The sequence below is a fragment of the Aethalodelphis obliquidens genome, unplaced genomic scaffold (assembly GCF_003676395.1).
Source record: "Aethalodelphis obliquidens isolate GAN/ISIS:26980383/991018 unplaced genomic scaffold, ASM367639v1 scaffold3, whole genome shotgun sequence".
Taxonomy (NCBI): Eukaryota; Metazoa; Chordata; class Mammalia; order Artiodactyla; family Delphinidae; genus Aethalodelphis; species Aethalodelphis obliquidens.
The window spans coordinates 40,826,985-40,846,790 of NW_020837947.1; the positions used below are offsets into that span (position 1 = coordinate 40,826,985).

General features: G+C 38.9%; 1 protein-coding gene across 3 annotated transcripts in view; it reads left to right on the top strand.

Annotated features, from left to right (window-relative positions):
- The window catches only part of MAN1A1 (mannosidase alpha class 1A member 1), a 178,528-nt gene that overhangs the window by 46,379 nt on the left and 112,343 nt on the right, over positions 1-19,806 (top strand). For all 3 annotated transcript variants that reach the window (XM_027087611.1, XM_027087599.1, XM_027087606.1), the window contains 2 exons: positions 6,347-6,443; positions 9,005-9,120. In XM_027087611.1, coding sequence (XP_026943412.1) covers positions 6,347-6,443; positions 9,005-9,120 — 213 coding nt within the window. The remainder of the gene's footprint in view (positions 1-6,346; positions 6,444-9,004; positions 9,121-19,806) is intronic.

The following is a 19,806-nucleotide window of genomic DNA, read 5'->3' on the forward strand; positions in this document are numbered from 1 at the left end:
GAATTGCCCTGTCTGCTGTGAGTGTAGCACAGTGTCTGCTTTCCTTTGCACTGCTCTCCCTTACCTCTGTTTAACTCCTGCACCTGGTGGGGCGGTGAGGCGGAGATGTGCATGAAGGCCAGGAACACTCTTTGGATGTCTCCCTCCAGCGAGACATTATCAGATTTGATCTCCAGACCATGATGTGAGGAAGACAATGCTATTCTCTCTCTCTCTCTCTTTTTTTTTTTTTTTGGATACAGACTTTCATTTTTAGAGCAGTTTTAGGTTCACAGCACCTCCTCCACTGTTAACATCCTGCACCTCAGTGGGACGTTGGTTTCCTTCAGTTATTGTTTTTAAAGATGAGAAACTGAGAGTCTGAGAGATCAGGCCCTTAGGCAGCAGGGCTCCGGCTCCCCCAGCTGAAGCCCACCTGCCTTGCCTTGCTCCCTGGGATGGCATCCTCAGCCCAGGGTCTCCTGCTGGCTCACTCTCAGTCTTCATTCCCACAGGGAAATGTAGGGAGCAGGACCACACCAGATAAGAGGAAGGGGCGGCAAGATTGTTGTCGCGTGTTCACATATCTAGAAATTTTTTTTCCAGTGGATAAGCGAGGGTTTGGTGAAGCTGTGACTTGATTCCCTGAAAATACTTTTTAATCTTGTTTCCTTTCTTCCATTTCCCTGTTCCACCAAAGATGAAAGGAAAGAAGATTGATACAGTGATCCTGAAAACGTGTTGTGTTGAGATTTTTATCTGGAAGTTTCAGACGTTACTTTCTTTCATGGGATAATCAAGTAATGTCAGACAAAGTTTGGTGGAAACTACTGACAGGCCTTTAAAATCAGTGTCGTTGCAAGCATCCATTGTAAGTATAATTTTAAGAGCAAAGGCCACCAATTTCCACTTCAGCAATCAGGGAGGTAGACTGACCCCTGCCCTAGTCCTCGGCTGAACCAGATGCAGCTCCTTCATGTCCTCTAGGACAGCGGGAAGGTGAGTGCCACTGGACCGGTAGTTTTATTTATTTACCTTTAATGGGTGTGGAAAATGGGCTGAGAGAGATTAATTGTCTCACTTAGAGTCACACCGACGATGGCAGAGCTCAGATGTGAACCCAGTTTGTTAGATGCCTGCTCCTGTGACCGCTCTTATACATTCCTCCTCAGTGAACAAGAGGATTTTCTATAAGGACACACGGGGAAGTAAGTGAACAGTTTCAGCAGGCAAAGAGCCATGCCTCATGGAGGAGAGGAAGGTAATTCATCAACAGTCAGCATTCAGCAGCATAGTTTGCTGTCTTACAGAGGCTCTACAAACCTAACATAATTCCCCTGGGGCACCATGTAACTAACTGAGCACCCCATACCTGCTTCCCAGTTTCTTATTTTTCTCTCCTTGCCTTCCGTCTCCCTCATGGTTTCACCTGCTTCGTGACTCTTTCTTGTGGGTTTTTTTCTTTATGTATTTGTACTTCTCTGCTCCTACATCACTCTCTGGCCTCCGGATTCTCTGTGACTATCTCCCAGTTATACTCGCCTAGGTAGAATAGATGATTGGGTTGGTCCATCCGTTGGAGAGAGCGTCACACTGTGGGTGCCTCACCTCGAAGGCTCATGGCCAGCCCTCAGTTGTCTCCCTGTGGGTCAGGCACCAGACCCTGGTGGGGCCAGGGACCCAGATCACACTGTCAGACTATAGAGATTTTGTATAAGACCTCACAGGATGGCCCTGTAAGTGGGACTTGAACTTGTATGCTTTTTAAAAGAGGCAGTGAAAGCCCCAAATCCTCATCAAACCTGTCTGGAAAAAAAAGGAGTGAGATTTTCAAAAAGATTTTTAATGTGCCTTATGAGTAACTTAAAATCATGTGATTAAAGAATCAGTAAATAAAAACATTTGCTAAGGGTAGTTCTTAGCAACAAAAACGTAGGTTATGAAATCTACACATACCTGGGGAAATTCAAGCACAGTTTTCTTTATTCATTGCTTCCCATGCCCTTGATTAGGACATAAAATTGAAACAAACTGTTAGTTACAAAATTTTTTTAAAATTGAAGTATATTTGATTTACAGTGTTGTGTTTCAGATGTACAGCAAAGTGATTCAGTTATATCACTTTAACTGAATCTTTTCAGATTCTTTTCCATTATACTTTATTACAACATACTGAATATCGTTCCCTGTGCTGTCCAGTAGGTCCTTGTTATCTGTTTTATATATGGTAGTGTGTATCTGTTAAGCCCAAACTCCTAATTTGTCCCTGCCCGACCCTTCCCCTTTGGGAACCATAGGTTTGTTCTCAATGTCCATGACTCTGTTTCTGTTTTGTAAATAAGTTCATTTGTATCATTTCTTTAGATTCCACATATAATTGATATCATATGATACTTGTTTTTCTCTGACTTCACTTAGTAGGATAATTTCTGGGTCCATCCATGGTGCTGCAAATGGCGTTACTTCTTTCTAATGACTGAGTAATATTCCATTGTATATATATATATAACACATCTTCTTTATCTGTTCATCTGTTGATAGACGTTTTTCCATGTCTTGGCTATTGTGAACAGTGCCACTGTAAACATTGGGGTTCATATATCTTTTCAAATTAAGAGTTTTCATCTTCCAGATATATGCCCAGGAGTGGGATTGCTAGATCATATGGTAGCTCTATTTTTAGTTTTTTAAGGAACCTCCATACTGTTCTCCATAGTGGCTGTATCAATTTACATTCCTACCAACAGTGCAAGAGGGTTCCCTTTTCTCCACACCCTCTCCAGCGTTTATTGTTTGTAGACTTTTTGATGATGGCCATTCTGACCAGTGTGAGGTGATACCTCATTGTAGTTTTGATTTGCATTTCTCTAATGATTAGTGTTGTTGAGCATCCTTTCATGGAGTTATGCACAACATTTAATTGCTTTTCTTATTGTTCTCATATTTATAAACATTTGTGAGTGTGTAAGAAGGGAAAACGTTAAGCTTCCATCTTATCTATTAGATTATAAGCATGATAGACTCATGTACATTTCCCTGCTAGTCCTTTAGCATCTTATCACGCATAGTGTAGCGGACACTCAATAAGTGGCACTAATTATGCAGCCCTGAGGCCAATTGATAACAAAGTGCTAATCAAAGAATCTTCAATAAGCATAGAGTCAAGGAGAAGTCATGCTATTTTTTGGATATTTCATGCCTAATTCCAGCTTCTCTGGGTCAAAACAAAGGATTACTATTACAAAATCGCATTTATTTCCCTTCACACTGTATGTTAGCTGTATGACCAATGCAAATATGAATATTCAGGAAAAAATAAAATTCAAACAAAAATCTTTGGTTTGTTTTCAGTTTATCTTTTTTTTTATTAGGGTTTCAGTATGGAGTTTGAAATCCTAATCAACATGGAATTAGGCCTGTTTTAATCTTTCTACCTCAGATGTCAGGCTGCCTAACCCTGATTAAAGTGATGAAAGACTACGAAACAAAATGAAGGAGCCTATGAAGATGAAGGATTAATCCTATCTATGGACATCTTTGTGGTTGAATTTTAAAAGTGACCTTCTTGTCCTGTCAGCTCCTGAGCATACTGAGTCTGGAAAGAGTAAATGCTTTCATTCTCATGGTCCCTTAGCTGGCTAGTGGCTTAATACTGTAAAATTAGAGGCTAGTAGCATTTTGATGCTTTCAAATATTTGTATGTCATAAATCTGAGTTACAAAGTTGATTGTATATATGACCTGTGAATTTAATCTCATTGTTGTTCTACACACACACAGACACAAACACACACATGAAGTCTTATTTGGCTTTAAAGTGGTAAATCATTTCCAGAGGTGACCAACCACTGGAATCCATGACCAATATGGCTGTTCCTCATTTCACAGATTCTTGGAGAAACCACTCTTAGAGCTCCATACAGGGCACTTTGACCACATTGTTTTCTTTTTCTTTTCTAACTTTGCACATAGAAATCCCATGGGATGAGGAGCCCATTTTGAGAAATGGGTCACAGCAACTTTTGAAATGTAGGCAGATAAGCAGTTGGTGTCAGATTTTCTCTTTGGGGGAAAACGAGATAAGGAAAGTTAATATATACTACAGTGGTAACTCAGTGAGGTTCTGTTCTAGTGGTACATTGTATAAATGATAATTTTGGACAACAGTCTTCTATAGGAAAGTTTTCTGCTGTCTTTGAGTTATTAATAGTACATGGCACTGGTTTCGATTCAGACTTGGAGCTGAAACAAATCATCATAACATTTTTTTTTTCTGTTCTTGCATCAGGTGTATTCCAAAAGCTTCTGAATTTATCCTTGGAATAGGAATGAAGAGTTTACCAAATACAGTACATTTAATGGGAAAACCAAGTCAAATTGAGATGTAATCTCAAGGTGTTTTTATACCTAGTGTTCATGTACCTAGTCTTTTCAGAGGCTCATTGGTTTCTGTTTCTGTGATGTGAATTTAATTGATCTCAATATAGGCTTAAAATTCAATAAGCGTGTGATTATTCGCCATGTGTGCCGGGAGCTATCACACAGGCCACATTACATGCTCATGTAATCCTTACATGCACCCTGTGAGGAATTATGATCCCGTTTTCAGATAAAGAAAGTCTCACAAAACTGTGACTCATCCATGATTATGAGACTAATTGGTGATACGATAGGGATTATAAATCAGGTTATTTTACCTTCAAACCTTTTATACTGTCCAACAAAATTAATTTATAAGAGAAAATCTCAAAAACACTACGAGATCCACATTCTATTGATTGTTAGAAGATCAGCAATCTGATTCATCAAAGGAAGATTCTGTTGCCGACTCATTAAAGGAAGTTGATGCAGTGTATGGTTAATGCCATTGGCTTTGGAGTCAGACCAACACAGGGATGAACCCTGGCTCCACAGCTGTGGAGAAATGTCATGACTTTGAGTAAAGTTGTTTGTGTTTTCACTTCTAAAAGTCTCAGTTTCTTCATCTACCAAACAATGATAATACAACGCATTTCATAACGTTGTAACAAGAATTGAATACTATACTGAATTTAAAGCATTTAGCAGAGTACCCAGCAGATAGTACAGATTTTTTGGTAGCTATTATTAGTAGCAGTACTGGTGAGATAGGAAGAAAATATACAAATTGATTAAAGAAAGATGTGCATTATTGTTTTCAGGGACATATGAAGACTTTCTTATTAATAAAATTGTATTGATCTCAGTGCAGATTTTTAGTGATAAACAGCCTTTACATAGTATTTATACTTTATGTGATGCTTTTTAAGATATTTTAAAATATGGAGCCAGATTAGAATATTTCCAGATTATGTCCATATTTTTATTACTGTTGCTAATGGATTGGGAATAGTGGCATGAATAAATTCTAGACAGGTGAGGAGTCCTCAACCCTTTTAATAAAAAGTATGCAAAAATAATTATCTACAGTATATTCTTGGAGTCATTGAAAAAAATTTGTACAACTGTTACACGATAGTTATACAAATTTTTGTATAACTTTGATAGGTTCTTAGAGAACAATTTCTCCCCTTGAAAATTATTCACTTTCTGCTAGAGTTAATATCTAGCACAATAGGTCAGAAATTGGTCTATAAGTCAGGAGAAATTGATTGGTTTTCATTATATGTAGATAAATTAATTTTGTTAAAATTAAAAAAGGTATACAACTGATTTATGGCAGAGAGTTTGGGGCTTTAAAAACATTCCTGGTACAAGGAGTCTAGGTTGGGAATATGTAGAATTAGTCTTCAGTTACATATGTGCACACAGATATGTATGCAATTAAAGATTAATTATACTAAGCTGAAGTTTTCCAAAATCTATGTATACCCGTAGAGTTTCTTTTTTTCATTTCCTATAGATATTTAAAAATATTTCTCCATATAGACCTGGTCAAGATACATCAAAGTGTTTAAAGTCATAACTTTTGGATATTTGTCTATATACTAAGTACAGAGAACCTTATGCAAAAATGTGAATTTTAAGTATGCAGTCTCTGCAGATTTAATGCATCATGAGGATGAAATAGAAAAATGTAAGAATGGTTCATCCTTTTATGATAAACTAAGTTTCTGTTGCTGAGAACTGACTTTTGAAAATATGTATATGAAATAGGATTAAATGGATTAAAAAAATCTCCACTTGTAAACATAAAGGGATGATGTGTATTTGTGTGTTATGTGTGTGTTCCAGCTTATTCATACCCTTTGTCACCCTTTTAATTATCATCCTTTTAACAAAGCAGTGAGTTTTAATGTTTTAACCTTTAGGTCTTCAATATATGATCTATTTTGAAACAAAAACATCTCAAATTCAAAATATAATCCCGTTTTCATTTCTTTTCTCAGATGATGAAACATGCTTGGAATAATTATAAACGTTATGCCTGGGGAAAAAATGAACTGAAGCCTGTATCAAAAGGAGGCCATTCAAGCAGTTTGTTTGGTGAGTAGAGTGTGCTTTGGCTCCTTACTGACAGTAACTTCTCTCCAATTGACTGAACTTGTGGGTGATGGAAAAAGTTTGTGTGATCCTCCAGACTGTGTTGCTAGGAAACTTGCATACCTGATGGAGTTGTCTGCAGGGAATGTGCATAGTGTGTCCTTCAGACAGAGCACTGGCTGCACTTTAGAACCACCTGCATCCCTTGAAAAAATACTGATGCCTGGGGCACACTTCCAGAGATCCTTATTTAATGGATATGGGCACAGTATCATGATTTTCAGCTCCCATGTGGTACCAAGCAGAGGAGCATTTGTTGGCTGCATTAACTGCTTCCTGTCAGGTAAAAGCTGTGTCTTTATCAATAAGCTGGCCAAGGCAGCCAGCCGTGGTGACCTTCACTGTATCTCAGTGACTCTCAACATTGGCTCTAAATTTCTCCTGTTTTGTGCAGTGGAAGAGAAAGTGAGGATGGAGTCGTCAGTTATTTAAACTTCCATTTATCCACTTTGGCATCATTTTATTGCTTTTGGTCCTCACAGCATCCCTCTGTGATGAGTACTCTAGGTATTAAAAACATTCCCATCGTGGAGGTGCAGAAGCTAGGTAACAGAAGTGTTAGGTAGATTCCTTGGGTCACAGAGCTACCCAGTGCCCTTCTCACTGAACTCAATTCCTCTTCAGTTCCCACAATTTTGTCTATAAGTAACAGGATGAAGAGGAGGGAACCTTGGTCTGTTGCTTCTGAATTCACCATAGAAAAGGTGACTTTCTATACTTTAACTAAAGGTGTTAAATAGTATCAAATCATATAACAACAGTATCAGCTGACACTATGTGCCACGTGCCATTTGTGCATCTTCTCATTTAACCTCATTATTATATGTATTTTATAGATGAGAAATACGAAGCTGAGAGAACAGCTTGCCCAGTGTTAGCCACCTACTAACTGGCTGAGCTGGGACTTGAACCCACATGTGGCTAAGGTCAGAGTCTGCTCCTAATCACCCCATTATGCTTTTCCATTTATTTAGGACCTTCCATGTGTTTGGCTCTCTTTCCAGCACTGGTGTTAAGAAACACAATACAAGTCTCTGCAAAGTTCATGACCTAGTGCAGAAGACATATGTGTAGATAGTGAATTATCAAAGCACCAGGTGGTTCAATAGATATTCATAGGAAGTTCTGAAGAACCATAGGCTCTCTGGTAGGGAGAAAGGCATTGCAGGAATGGTTAGGGAGAGCTGGAAGAGTGGGGAAAAGGCTGGCTGGTCGATCACAGTGACACACTTTAGAGATGAAAAGAGCCACACCTGGAGTCATGGCAGTACAAGTGATTTCAGATGTTACTAGAGTAGTGTTTTTGAGGACACGGTGACTAGTTAACATGGGTGATGGGAGGTAGGAATTGAAGAGAGAAACTCAGAAACTTCATGCAGACTCAAAGGTCCTAATTTTTTGTTTACTATAACTTTTAAAAAATTTTAATTCTATTTTTGCTTTTATCTCTATAAGTTGTTCACGGTATTAAGAAGTCAGTTTTGTGTAAATTTGCCATAGTCTTTTTTTTTTTTTTTTTGCGGTACGCGGGCCTCTCACCGCTGTGGCCTCTCCCGTTGCGGAACATTCCGCATGCGCAGGCTCTGCATGTGCAGGCTCCGGATGCGCAGGCTCAGCGGCCATGGCTCACGGGCCCAGCCGCTCCATGGCATGGGGGATCCTCCCGGACCGGGGCACGAACCCGTGTCCCCTGCATCGGCAGGCGGACTGTCAACCACTGCGCCACCAGGGAAGCCCGCCATAGTCTTTATCGAAGAGATTACTTGGCTCTCTGTTAATACAGTGATAGTTTTTTAATTTATTATTAAGCCTTAAAAACATACTGAGTCTCTTAGTATGGAATGTGGAGGTGAATAAGACATGACTTCTCTATTCTAAGGAAGTTTACAGACTAAAAGGAGATGCATAAAAGTAGTTATAATGGAAGATAGAAAGTGGTGAGTGCAAGAGCAATGTAAAGTCTTCCTGCCGAGGGAGTTCAGAGGAAATACATGAGAGTCACCACTGGCTAGGAGGATGGGAGGAGAGGTTAGGATCAGTCAGGGCTGCAAAAAGAGGGGGTAGAATTCCATTTTTGAGTAATGGTTTCTTAGAGCTATCACTAAACAATTTTAGATCTATTTATAGTTTAAGAGTTTTGCACAGGTGCACTTTGATGTAATTACATTAAAATTAATAAGTGTGTTGCTCCTTGGTTTCAGGTCTTTTTTTTTTTTCTTGCTAGAGAATGCAATCCCAAATGAAATTTCTAAGAGATTCATTTTCTGCAACTCAGAAGAGACTTTAAAGATTAGTGTACCAATCTATAGCCTGTGATAGTTTTTAGTTTGGTTTTGATGCAACTTTTCAATTTTCTTTCACTGAAAGATGTTTAGACTGTGTTCAGTATTCTGGTTTACCAGTAAATTCAGTATTATCCACTTCCTTTCCAAGGTGTGGTCAATGTGCATGTATGGATCTGTCAAAGGTGTTTTACTGAGTAAATATTTTTCTGATATTTTCAGGTAATATCCAAGGAGCAACAATAGTAGATGCCCTAGATACACTTTTTATTATGAAAATGAAAGACGAATTTGAAGAGGCAAAAGCATGGGTTGACGAAAATCTAAATTTTAATATGGTAAGTTAAAAAAAGCTGCCAATTCAGTTCTTAAATCTCAGTTAACATAAATAAATTCTCTTGGGGGGCAGATTATTGTACTGTACCCTAGCAGAAACAAATAATGCAGTTTTAAGTAGTATCATGCTATATTCTTAACTTGCCCTCCCTTACTACACAAATCCATGCCTTTGTTTTTTGGCAAACTAAGAGTAAGGAAAAAGAAATTAATATTTATTAAGACCTACACGTGCCAAGTATTCTTGTTCAAGTCTCACAACAACCCTGTGAGATGGGTATTATTTTCACACCTTTACAGATTAGAAATCGGAGCCTCAGAGGCTTATCTAGACCACACAGCTAGTTGTGTGTCGGGGCTGTGAGCCTAACACAGGTCTGTGTGACTCCAGCGCTCATGCTTTTGCACTGCACCATGGCACGTTATTGTGACTTTGTTAGATGAACGTTTGTTAAATGGAGCCCAGGGTGTCATGGTGAGCTGCAGTTCAATGAAAGACCACAAAAGAAATTGAAATAGAGAAGTTTATTACTTAACAGGTCCTGAGAAGGTACATGACTCACCCGCGGGGGCCACACAGGGAGATCAAGGCGGACTACAGACAGACAGAAAGACAGGACCTGGGGCACATGCCGTTATTAGGGTGGGCGAAGTGCTTTGGGGTTCCAAAGCTAAGGCCAAATCGGTCAATTCAAACCAATTGGTAAGCTCCACAGTGGTCTTTTCTAAGGGGTGCACAAGGGGAAGGCCCTGGGAGGTGGGGGAGACATGATCACAGAGGGAGTCATATCAGGAACTGACATTGGCTTGGGACTCTGGGGCTGTTAATCGAGGGCACACTCTTGCATGAGGGGCTAGTGTCCGTTTAAAGCCCCTGCAAGACACTTGGCAAAACAGAATGGCTGCCGAGTCAGGAATACCATGAAGTAGCTCATCTCAGCACTCCACATGCACCCAGGAGCAGCTGCATCCACTTTCCCATAAATAAGCCTTTAACCTTTGTTGACTGTAGACCCTTATCAGTTTAAACTTTTTTTTTTCTTTTGGCCACATCATGTGCATGAGAGATCTTAGTTCCCTGACCAGGGATTGAACCCATGCCCCCTGCAGTGGAAGCTCAGAGTCCTAACCACTGGATTGCCAGGGAATTCCCAGTATAACCTTTTGTCAATTTATATATGAAATATTTTTTTTAAATTTCATATATGTACTTTCATTTTTAACAAACCTCAATACCCACTGTACACCAAGGAAAAGGTTCATAATTAAGGACAGTGGACTCTTCTAATACTACTTCTTGATAATTAAGGAGGGCTACATCTTGTTAGAGCTAATCTAATTCCACAGTCATTGCTTTACCTTGTAATGAGGTTGACAGCTTGTTTTAAGAACAGGAAAAGTTGACCCTGGTGTTTTTGAGTCATTCACTTATGTTTGCATTATTGGTGTTTTTTTAAGTTCAGTTATACATACACGCACATATACACATGTGTGTGTGTGTGTGTGTATTCTTTTTCAGATTCTTTTCCATTATAGGTTATTACAAAATACTAAATATAGTTCCCTGTGCTATGCAGTAGGTCCTTGTTGTTTATCTATTTTATATATAGTAGTATGTATCTGTTAATCCCAAATTCCCAGTTTATCCCTCCCCCTTTCCCCTTTGGTAACCATAAGTTCGTTTTCTATGTCTGTGAGTCTATTTCTGTTTCATAAATAAGTTCATTTGTGTCATTTTTTTAGATTCCACATATAAATGGTATCGTGATATTTGTCTTTCTCTGCCTCACTTATTTCACTATTGGTATTATTTTTAATCTGAGATTACTTTGCAAAAATTCTTGTAAGCCTCTTGTCTATCTGGTAAACATTTGATAATATCTGTAAATCTCCATAACCAATCACAAGTAACATGCTGTATGTTGAGAATGGACAAAGAAAGGGTGTTTCCCTGCTGACCCTTCTGCTTTGTGGAGCTCCTGTTCTCCCACAGACCAAGTGAGAATACCAGCATGGTTCAGAGTGTAAAGGTAGCATAAAGCAGAGTCTTTTTCCTACCTCTTTGGATTAAAAATGTATATAAATTAAAAGTTTTAATATTTTGTTCCTACTCCTCTAATTAATTGCCGTATGTACCCCATTTTGGAGATCACTGACTTAAAGTACAAGCAGATGAGTCTATGTTTAATCTGCCTTATAATTGAATTTAGAATATAAAGGAGACAGTATTCCAATACAAAGGGACCTTGGAGATTGATGTGTTCAGTCTTTTTATTTTAAATATGAGAAAACAGGCCCAAGGAGTGAGGGATTTTGTAAGGTTCTACAGCTCTTTGGTTGAATATGACGTCTGGCAGCTCGGATATTACCAATAGAACTGAGTGTGAAAAATTAAGGCAATGAACAAAAAATTAGATTGCCTTCTGAGGGTTTATTTCTTCTTAATAATACTTTTTTCCTCCTTGTTATTTTTGAGTAAATTCAGCTACCTACCAGTAAATAATAATGAGCTTGTCTTCAGCTTATATATGGAGGAGAGAATGGAAAATGTGTTTCCTCCACCGTCCCTCACCTCCAGAAAGGTAGGGGAATGAGAACTAGATTCTTCCAGAGTTTAATGATGGAAGACGGGAAAGTAGACTTTAGTGACGTGAGACCCGAATAGTGTCCAGGTCCCTTGTCTGGCATATATAGCATTACTGCCCCAAACCTCCCCCAAATACTGCAGCAGTTCTTTGCTTTCATGCCCAGTGGTAGCCTGAGAAACTCTGGAATCATTTATTTAAAAGGACTAAGCAAAAAGGCCTCTCAAGGTAATAGACAAGGTAACAGAAGGCAGTTGGCTGGCCTCAGACCATGAGCAGGTGACATGAATGTATTCCATGGACCGTGGGGACCTATTAGGAAGCAGAGGGAAACTAATAGAGGATATCAGAGTATTTATTTATTTATTTTTATAAATTTATTTTTTTATTCTTGGCTGCATTGGGTCTTTGTTGCTGCACGCGGGCTTTCTCTAGTTGTGGCGAGTGGGGCTACTCTTCGTTGCGGTGCGCGGGCTTCTCATTGCGGTGGCTTCTCTTGTTGCAGAGCACGGGCTCTAGGCGCACGGGCTTCAGTAGTTGTGGCACTTGGGCTCAGTAGTGGTGGCTCGCGGGCTCTAGAGCACAGGCTCAGTAGTTGTGGCTCATGGGCTTAGTTGCTCTGCGGCATGTGGGATCTTCCCGGACCAGGGCTCAAACCTGTGTCCCCTGCATTGGCAGATGGATTCTTAACCACTGCACCATCAGAGAAGCCCAGAGTATTTAGAAGAGAAGAAGAGCAAATTCTTTGGCTTCCTTACTTGTAAGATAAAGGGATTAGGCTATAGGTTGAGTGATGGCTAAGATACTGAGCTTTGTTTCTTTAAAATTGTATTTTTGTATTTTTATAAGATTTTATTCAGTGAGTTAAAAGATTTTTATGTAAAAATATCGTTTAAAGACTGTTATTGATAGTCTTGGGTTATACCCTTCAAAATATACTTTAAAAATATACTTTTAAAAGCCATAGTCACAGGTCTCGAATTTCTGTTTATTTTACTATTCCTAATTTGAAAGGTCTTGAAACATATTTGTTGCAGTTCTTTCTTTGGGTATTGCCGTATTTTCCTTTGAAAATATAAAAGTTTATCAATAATATCTAAATGATAATACTTCCCATATCAAAATTAATAACAAACATAAATTCAAGACAGCTATCTTGATTTACTCTCCTAATCATTTTTTTTTTTTTTTTGAACGCGTTGGGTCTTCGTTGCTGCTCGCGGGCTTTCTCTAGTTGCGGCAAGCGGGCTTAGTAGTTGTGGCTCTTAGTTGCAGTGCGCATGCTTCTCATTGCAGTGGCTTCTCTTGTTTTGGAGCACAGGCTCTAGGTGCGTGGGCTTCAGCAGTTGTGGCACACGGGCTCAGTAGTTGTAACTCTCAGGCTCTAGAGCACAGGCTCAGTAGCTGTGGCACATGGGCTTAGTTGCTCCATGGCATGTGGGATCTTCCTGGACCAGGGATCGAACCCGTGTCCCCTTGACAGGCAGGCAGATTCTTAACCACTGTGCAACCGGGAAAGTCCCATCTCCTAATCATCTTAAAGTGCTTCAACTTACAATTTTCTAGTTGGTTTTATTGTGTCCCATTAGAGAATTTGTCTTATATTCACTCGTTCTACCCACAGATTCAAGGGATTATGTCAACAATTACACCGTTTTTTTCCCTGAAAAATAACAGAGGCATTGGTGGCAACAGTGACTTTATTTTTTACTTTAAAGGTCCAGATTGGTCTCTTATCCAACCGGAATGCCATCCTATTCTTCAGGAAAATAAGCTGTAGGGTTCTCTATCTGAAGGTTGTAAATGGACCTCAAAAAGCAACTTTGGATCTTCTTGAATGCCTGAATGAGTTCTTGACTTAGGTCCAGAGCTCCATGCCATGGAGCATGAAAGAAGTGACATTTGCCTTAGTATTGCTCTTGTAAAAGCTCTGTTTTAGAGCAGCATTACATCCTAATGGTGCAGATAACTGAATTAATTATCCTGTCGGATGGAGTTATTTAATATTTTCTATCCGAATGCTAATCAGTGTCTGCCAAGGGTGATGATTTGGGTTTTGGCTATAAGGATACTGATCTGTTCCTTCTGACCATAATTAGTGATATATAGATTGCACTGCTACTTGAGGGTGCTTCTGGACCTTTGTGGTAAAACCAATCTACTGACAGAGAGAAGATGTTGATCTTGCCTATCTTTGTGGCCCAAAGAATTTGCACTTTGTTCATCTAAAGAGATTTATCATGTTACTTAAATATGAAGTTAAAAGCTGCTCAGACATATGTTATACTAAGCTATAAAGTTTAATGTTGCTATTTAATCTGTTAAAAGGAGTTGTAATCCTCAGAATGTTAATACAACACATACTTTAAAGTACCATTTATAAATGAATGTGTATGCTAAGCCTAAACATAGGCAAGGCTTATAGGCAATAACCTCTCTTTAAGCAATGGGTTTGTAAAATCTCATGTTTCCACTGGTTCTCAGTAAGGTAAAGGATAGTTACCATATGTTAGTAGCGGAGCAATTGTTACTAAACTGTTATTGCATTGGTTTGTAGTGGGACAGTTGTTATTAATGCTTGCTTGTTCCTCGCTTATAGTTCATTGAGTAGAAAGCTGACAGGATGTTTGGAGGAATAGCTAGCAAAGAAGTATTCTCTGATCTTAGGGCTCAGAGAAATACTCTTTAAAAAAACCAACTCTAATAATTGGGGCCAAACACTGAGAAGAGGATTAAGATATTTCTGAAAATGAAAGTTCTTTTCCAAGAAGTCTTTTTCAATTTAATGCAATCAATCAGACCTGCCCTGCTGTATGGAATCATAAGTTAAGAATTAAGGAGAGGGCTTCCCTGGTGGCGCAGTGGTTGAGAGTCTGCCTGCCAATGCAGGGGACATGGGTTCGTGCCCCGGTCCGGGATGACCCCACATGCCGCCGAGCGGCTGGGCCCCTAAGCCATGGCCGCTGGGCCTGTGCGTCCGGAGCCTATGCTCCGCAACGGGAGAAGCCACAACAGTGAGAGGCCCGCGTACAGCAAAAAAAAAAAAAAAAAAAAAAAAAAGAATTAAGGAGAATTCCTTAAACTTGATGCAGGTTTGATTCTGAATAATTATCATAACGCCTGAAGGAGCAAAGAAACAATATATCTATTCTTCAAGGAAAGTCTGCGCCTCTGTAGTTCTGCAGTCAAAAACTGTGGCTGAATCTGTTCTCCAACCTAAATTTGTTATTAAAATGGTCAAGCCCATTATTTCACTTACTAAAATCTACTAAAATCTATCATTTTATAGATAATTTTGGTAAATAAGTTGCTTAAAAAAAATACAACCTAATTTCTCTGAGTTATTTAAAATACTATCTTGTAAGAGGTTGATCTTTTAGGCACTCAGGTTGAAACAGGGATTTTGAAGTGTTCACTTTCCCTCTTGTCTGGATATGGTTAGATTCTTCATGCCTGTGAGCTCCTGATCTGTTTATTTGAAGGACACCTTTCCCAGTAGAGAGATGGAGGATAATGTGAAGGGTGGGGGGAGGGAGCCATTCAAAATGGTTTATTGAATTAAACTTTTTTCCATTTTAGCGAGTTTTATCACTTTATCTCATAATTTTACATATACATATAGTAAGCCAGAGGACAGCAATACTAAAGAAAGGGATAAACTTAAGGTGGAAATTATCAGTCTAAGACACCTAAAGCAATATGAGAGATAAGTAGTGAAGCCTAGTTTTTCCATGATTTCACCTCTTGATTTTAGATGTAAACTTAATTATACCATATATTTTATTAAATTTATGTATGATTCTGGTTAAGTGTGTTCTTTGATTCAAAGGCTGTTGGTAGAGGAAACTCAAAGTGAAAGAGCAGTTTCTCCAGTCCACATGGTTTTGTGGGTAGGCCTTAAGCCAAAAATATTCACCTTCCACTTGCTCATCAATTGTGAAATTAACTAGCAGGTGCGTGCAGTTTAAACAAAGACTGGATCTGCTTCTCAAACTGGTGCTCACATACAGCTATGTACTAGAAGCCATGGACTACGTGGGGCATATTCCTGGCATGTGACCTTACTTAAAGATTTAAGGGATTTAATCTCATTTAAAACAAACACAGATTGAAGGAGACTACAAAATCTACATTGTTAAGATAAATCCAAAAGATTTTAGTGTTGCAGGCTGTTTGGGGCTTCCCTCCTTTACGTACTGTTCTCTGCCTGCCCTAACCCCTCTCCTGTCATTAGGGTAAGTCACTGGAAAAGTTTTAGAACATCTTAAAAAATGCTGCATGAATATTAATAGGATGCATATCTTCATTTAGATTTAATAAGTTTATTTTAATGGAAATCAGAGTCAGAAGTTTATAAAATTGGCCTCAAACCCTCAGATTGTAGAAGTTCACTTTTGAAAACCCAGATATCGTATAAATTGTATCAAGCCCAAAAGGAAGCTTGGTCAGGATACTGTATTTCAAAAGACGATTTGAAACATGACTCCCATGAGAGTCAGAGAAGGTATATCAGTTTGCATTCTAGTATTTAGAAGATTATGATTCTGGAGTTTCTGATTTTCCAAGAACCCCTGAGGAAGCTAGGCCTTATTGGTTTACTTAAGCTGAGCTTTTGTGCAGCGGTAATGGCACTTATTTCATTGAGTACTTTACCTGTGGCAGGCATTGTGCATGGTGCTTTACATTCATGGACTTGTAGCGCCTTGTACGAAATGCACTGTCCCTTTTTACAAATGAGAAAACCAAGGCTCAGAGAGAATATGTGACTTGCCTGGGATCTTGCACTCAGTGGGCTTCTGAACCAACCTTCAGTCCCAGGTCTTTCTGACTCTAAGGTAGTGTTTTGATAGTCTGCTGCCCACAGTCGAGCCAGCCAATTTATGTTTTTATCTTCTTAGTGTTTTTCATCAAAGGATCTGTAAAGAGTGACCTGAAGTGTATAAATTTCAGTCTGCTGACCTAAAACATAATATAACCCAAAATGTTAAGAGCTCTCAAATTAAGGTTTCTAAATAATTTAGATTTAACTTTGGGAAAAAAAAAGTAGAAAATATTATATGCTGGGAATTCAAATGTAATTTTGGTTTTCAAAAGAAGGTAGATATGATGACTGTTGAATACAACTAATGGTGATGTAACTTCCTGAGCGAGATCTTGAAAGACAAGAACACAAGTAACTGGGAACCTGTATGGATTCACTAACAAGCCAGATTTGCTTCTTGGATAGGCTCACCAAACCGTTAGATCTGAGAAATTCAAAAGACAGAGCACTGACCTTGAGCGTGGCACTTTGCAAAACCGTCTCTCAGTATCTCACAGACAGCAGAAGATAAATAGAATTTAGGTTCTAGAATACATTGCTGGATCAATAACTGGTTGTACCCAGTAGGTGACTGATGTCTTGCTGGAGATGTATTTATGATGGTGTTTGACATGGCTCAGTCTTCTACCATGCAGTAATTTTCATCAGATGTTTATATAAAAGTCCTGATTATCCAAAATTTTCATAGGAGGAAAAGAGAATGAATGTGTATCAAATGAAGCCAAAGCTAGTATAAGAATATAAAATCATCTTAACAGACTTAGTAGGCAGAAACGTGGAGGACTATTCTTAGGTTTAAAAACTGAAAAACACAAGTACAAATTGAGAATGATAGGATTTGAGGGTTTTATTTATTAGATTTTATTATTAGACATTGTTACCTTTAGACATAAGAAGCATAGCTGTGTGAGCCAAAACAAATTAACGATTCGCTTTCTCTTTCCTTATCAGTAATTTTGTGGAATATTAAAGCTTTTACCAATATTTATGTAATACTCATTCAGAGTAATACACATCACAGATAAATTTTTCCCATGTAAAGTACTTTAATCAAATTGTATTAGGTGCATATTACAAATTATGAAATACAATTGAACGAACTCACCAGAGTCTTATATTATGATGCTTTTGCCTAAGTCTGGCCTAGTATGTGTCTCTCCCAAGTAATATTCATGACTTCCTTTTGCAAGAAATTTTTTGAAAAATTTTTTTAACTTAAGCAATTACTTAGCTTTAATTTGTTAGATCCTTATACCTTTATAGAGAAAGCATGTGGAAATTAAAGAAAATATACCTCTTTTTTTTCTTCTGGAGTTGTTTTCGCCCACTAAAATGTAGACTCCATGAATTTGAGGACCTTACGAGTCTTCATTGCCATGTCCCTAGAACCTAGGACAGTGCCTGACACATAGTAGTTGCTTAATAAATGTTAGTTAAAGGAAATAATATCTCAGATGATTGTGACTAAGCTGATCTGCTGGATATGTGACTCCATATATTAGTTTGCTGTTAGCCCCTGTGATTTCAGCGAATTGTTTGACACCAGGCAAAAGTGAACAGTTACTGGGTAGGCCCAACAAACATGAAAAGAAGCTAACAAAAGCTTGAAGCTAAAACCATACACAAGCCCCTGTGTCCCTATCCTCTGAAGCAAAAGGCTTTTTCTTTAGTCTTCTAGGCCTCCCCTGAGTCTCAAAAGGCTGGCTGAAGAGTTAATGATCAGGAAATATGAAGATGTAGAAACAAAGAATAGCTGTTGGGCCAGGAAACTGGTAACAAGTTAGACTATAAATCAGCCACATCGCAGAATCACCGAGTTCCCAGTCCCCTGAAAGATATACTTAAAGGCCTGGCACACATTCCTATGTTCTTTTTACAGGAAGCAGGCCCACACCAGATGAAAACTGCTGACCACAAGCACATAGACCCTAGACCATTTGAAACCAGAAGGTTGATGACGCTTGAAATTTCACCTTGATGCCAACCAATCCGAGAATGGTGCACGAGCTGATCACGCACCCTGCAGCCCCTCCCTCACACTGCCTTTAAAACCCCTCCCCTGAAAGCCATCGAGAGTTCTGGTCTTTTGAGCATGTGCTGCTCATTCTTGTTGCTTAGTGCCCCACAGTAAACGTTGTACTCTCCTTTACCACACACAACATGGTGTCAGTAGATTGGCTTTAGTGTGTGTGGGCAAGTGGACCCAAGTTTGGTTCGGTAACAAAGTGTACCTACCATCTATTGTAGGTCAGCTGTGCTAAATTATCTAGTAATAGAATGTAGGACAGATCCATGTAGTAGTCAAATATTGTAAAATGATAAAAGTATTGGCAATAATTACTAATTATATGCCACAATTATATGACCATTAATAAAGATACTTGACGCGTTATCATGTGAGGTGATATAGGAGTCAGGATCACAGCTCTAAACCAGGAATCAGAGTAGTCAAGTTTAAATCCTGATTCAACCACTTCTTTATTTATTTATTTATTTTGCGGTATGCGGGCTTCTCACTGTTGTGGCCTCTCCCGTTGCGGAGCACAGGCTCCGGACGTGCAGGCTCAGCGGCCATGGCTCACGGGCCCAGCCGCTCCGTGGCACGTGGGATCTTCCCGGACCGGGGCAGGAACCCTCGTCTCCTGCATCGGCAGGCGGACTCTCAACCACTGCGCCACCAGGGAAGCCCTCAACCACTTATTAGTTGTCTGACCTTAAGAAAGTCATAGTAACCACTATAAATCTCAGTTTCTCCATTTGTAAAATGGATGTAAGAATAGTAATTATTTCACACGGTTGATATAGGACTAAATGACATAGTCCATGTAGAGATTAGCACAGGATATAGAGCTTTGTAAATAATAATAAAAGCAAGCTATTATTGATGTATATAAGAGCTGTTTTGACAAGGTACAACATATATTATTATAATCTCCTTTATGCAAAGATAAAATTTCTTCTCAGAGAAATGTGATCATCCCAGACCACAGACAGAACATTTGGGAACCAGCACTAGAACCCAAGTCACTCCAGCTTCAAATCCTATTTACATTCTAGCTGTGCTACTTTAAAATGGTGTGGGAAGAATTCTAGAATAATGTTGAACTACCAGCAAAAGTATGAAGAGTCTGAATGGTCTTTCGGGAAGAAAAACAGGCAAATGAATGAAATAAAAGAACACAGAATAGAAAAATAGAATGTCCTGGGCCTGTCGCATCTGCACAAAGAATATTGAGTATTGTATCTAGTGTTGAATAGAGGGAGGAAATAACTTCATTTTA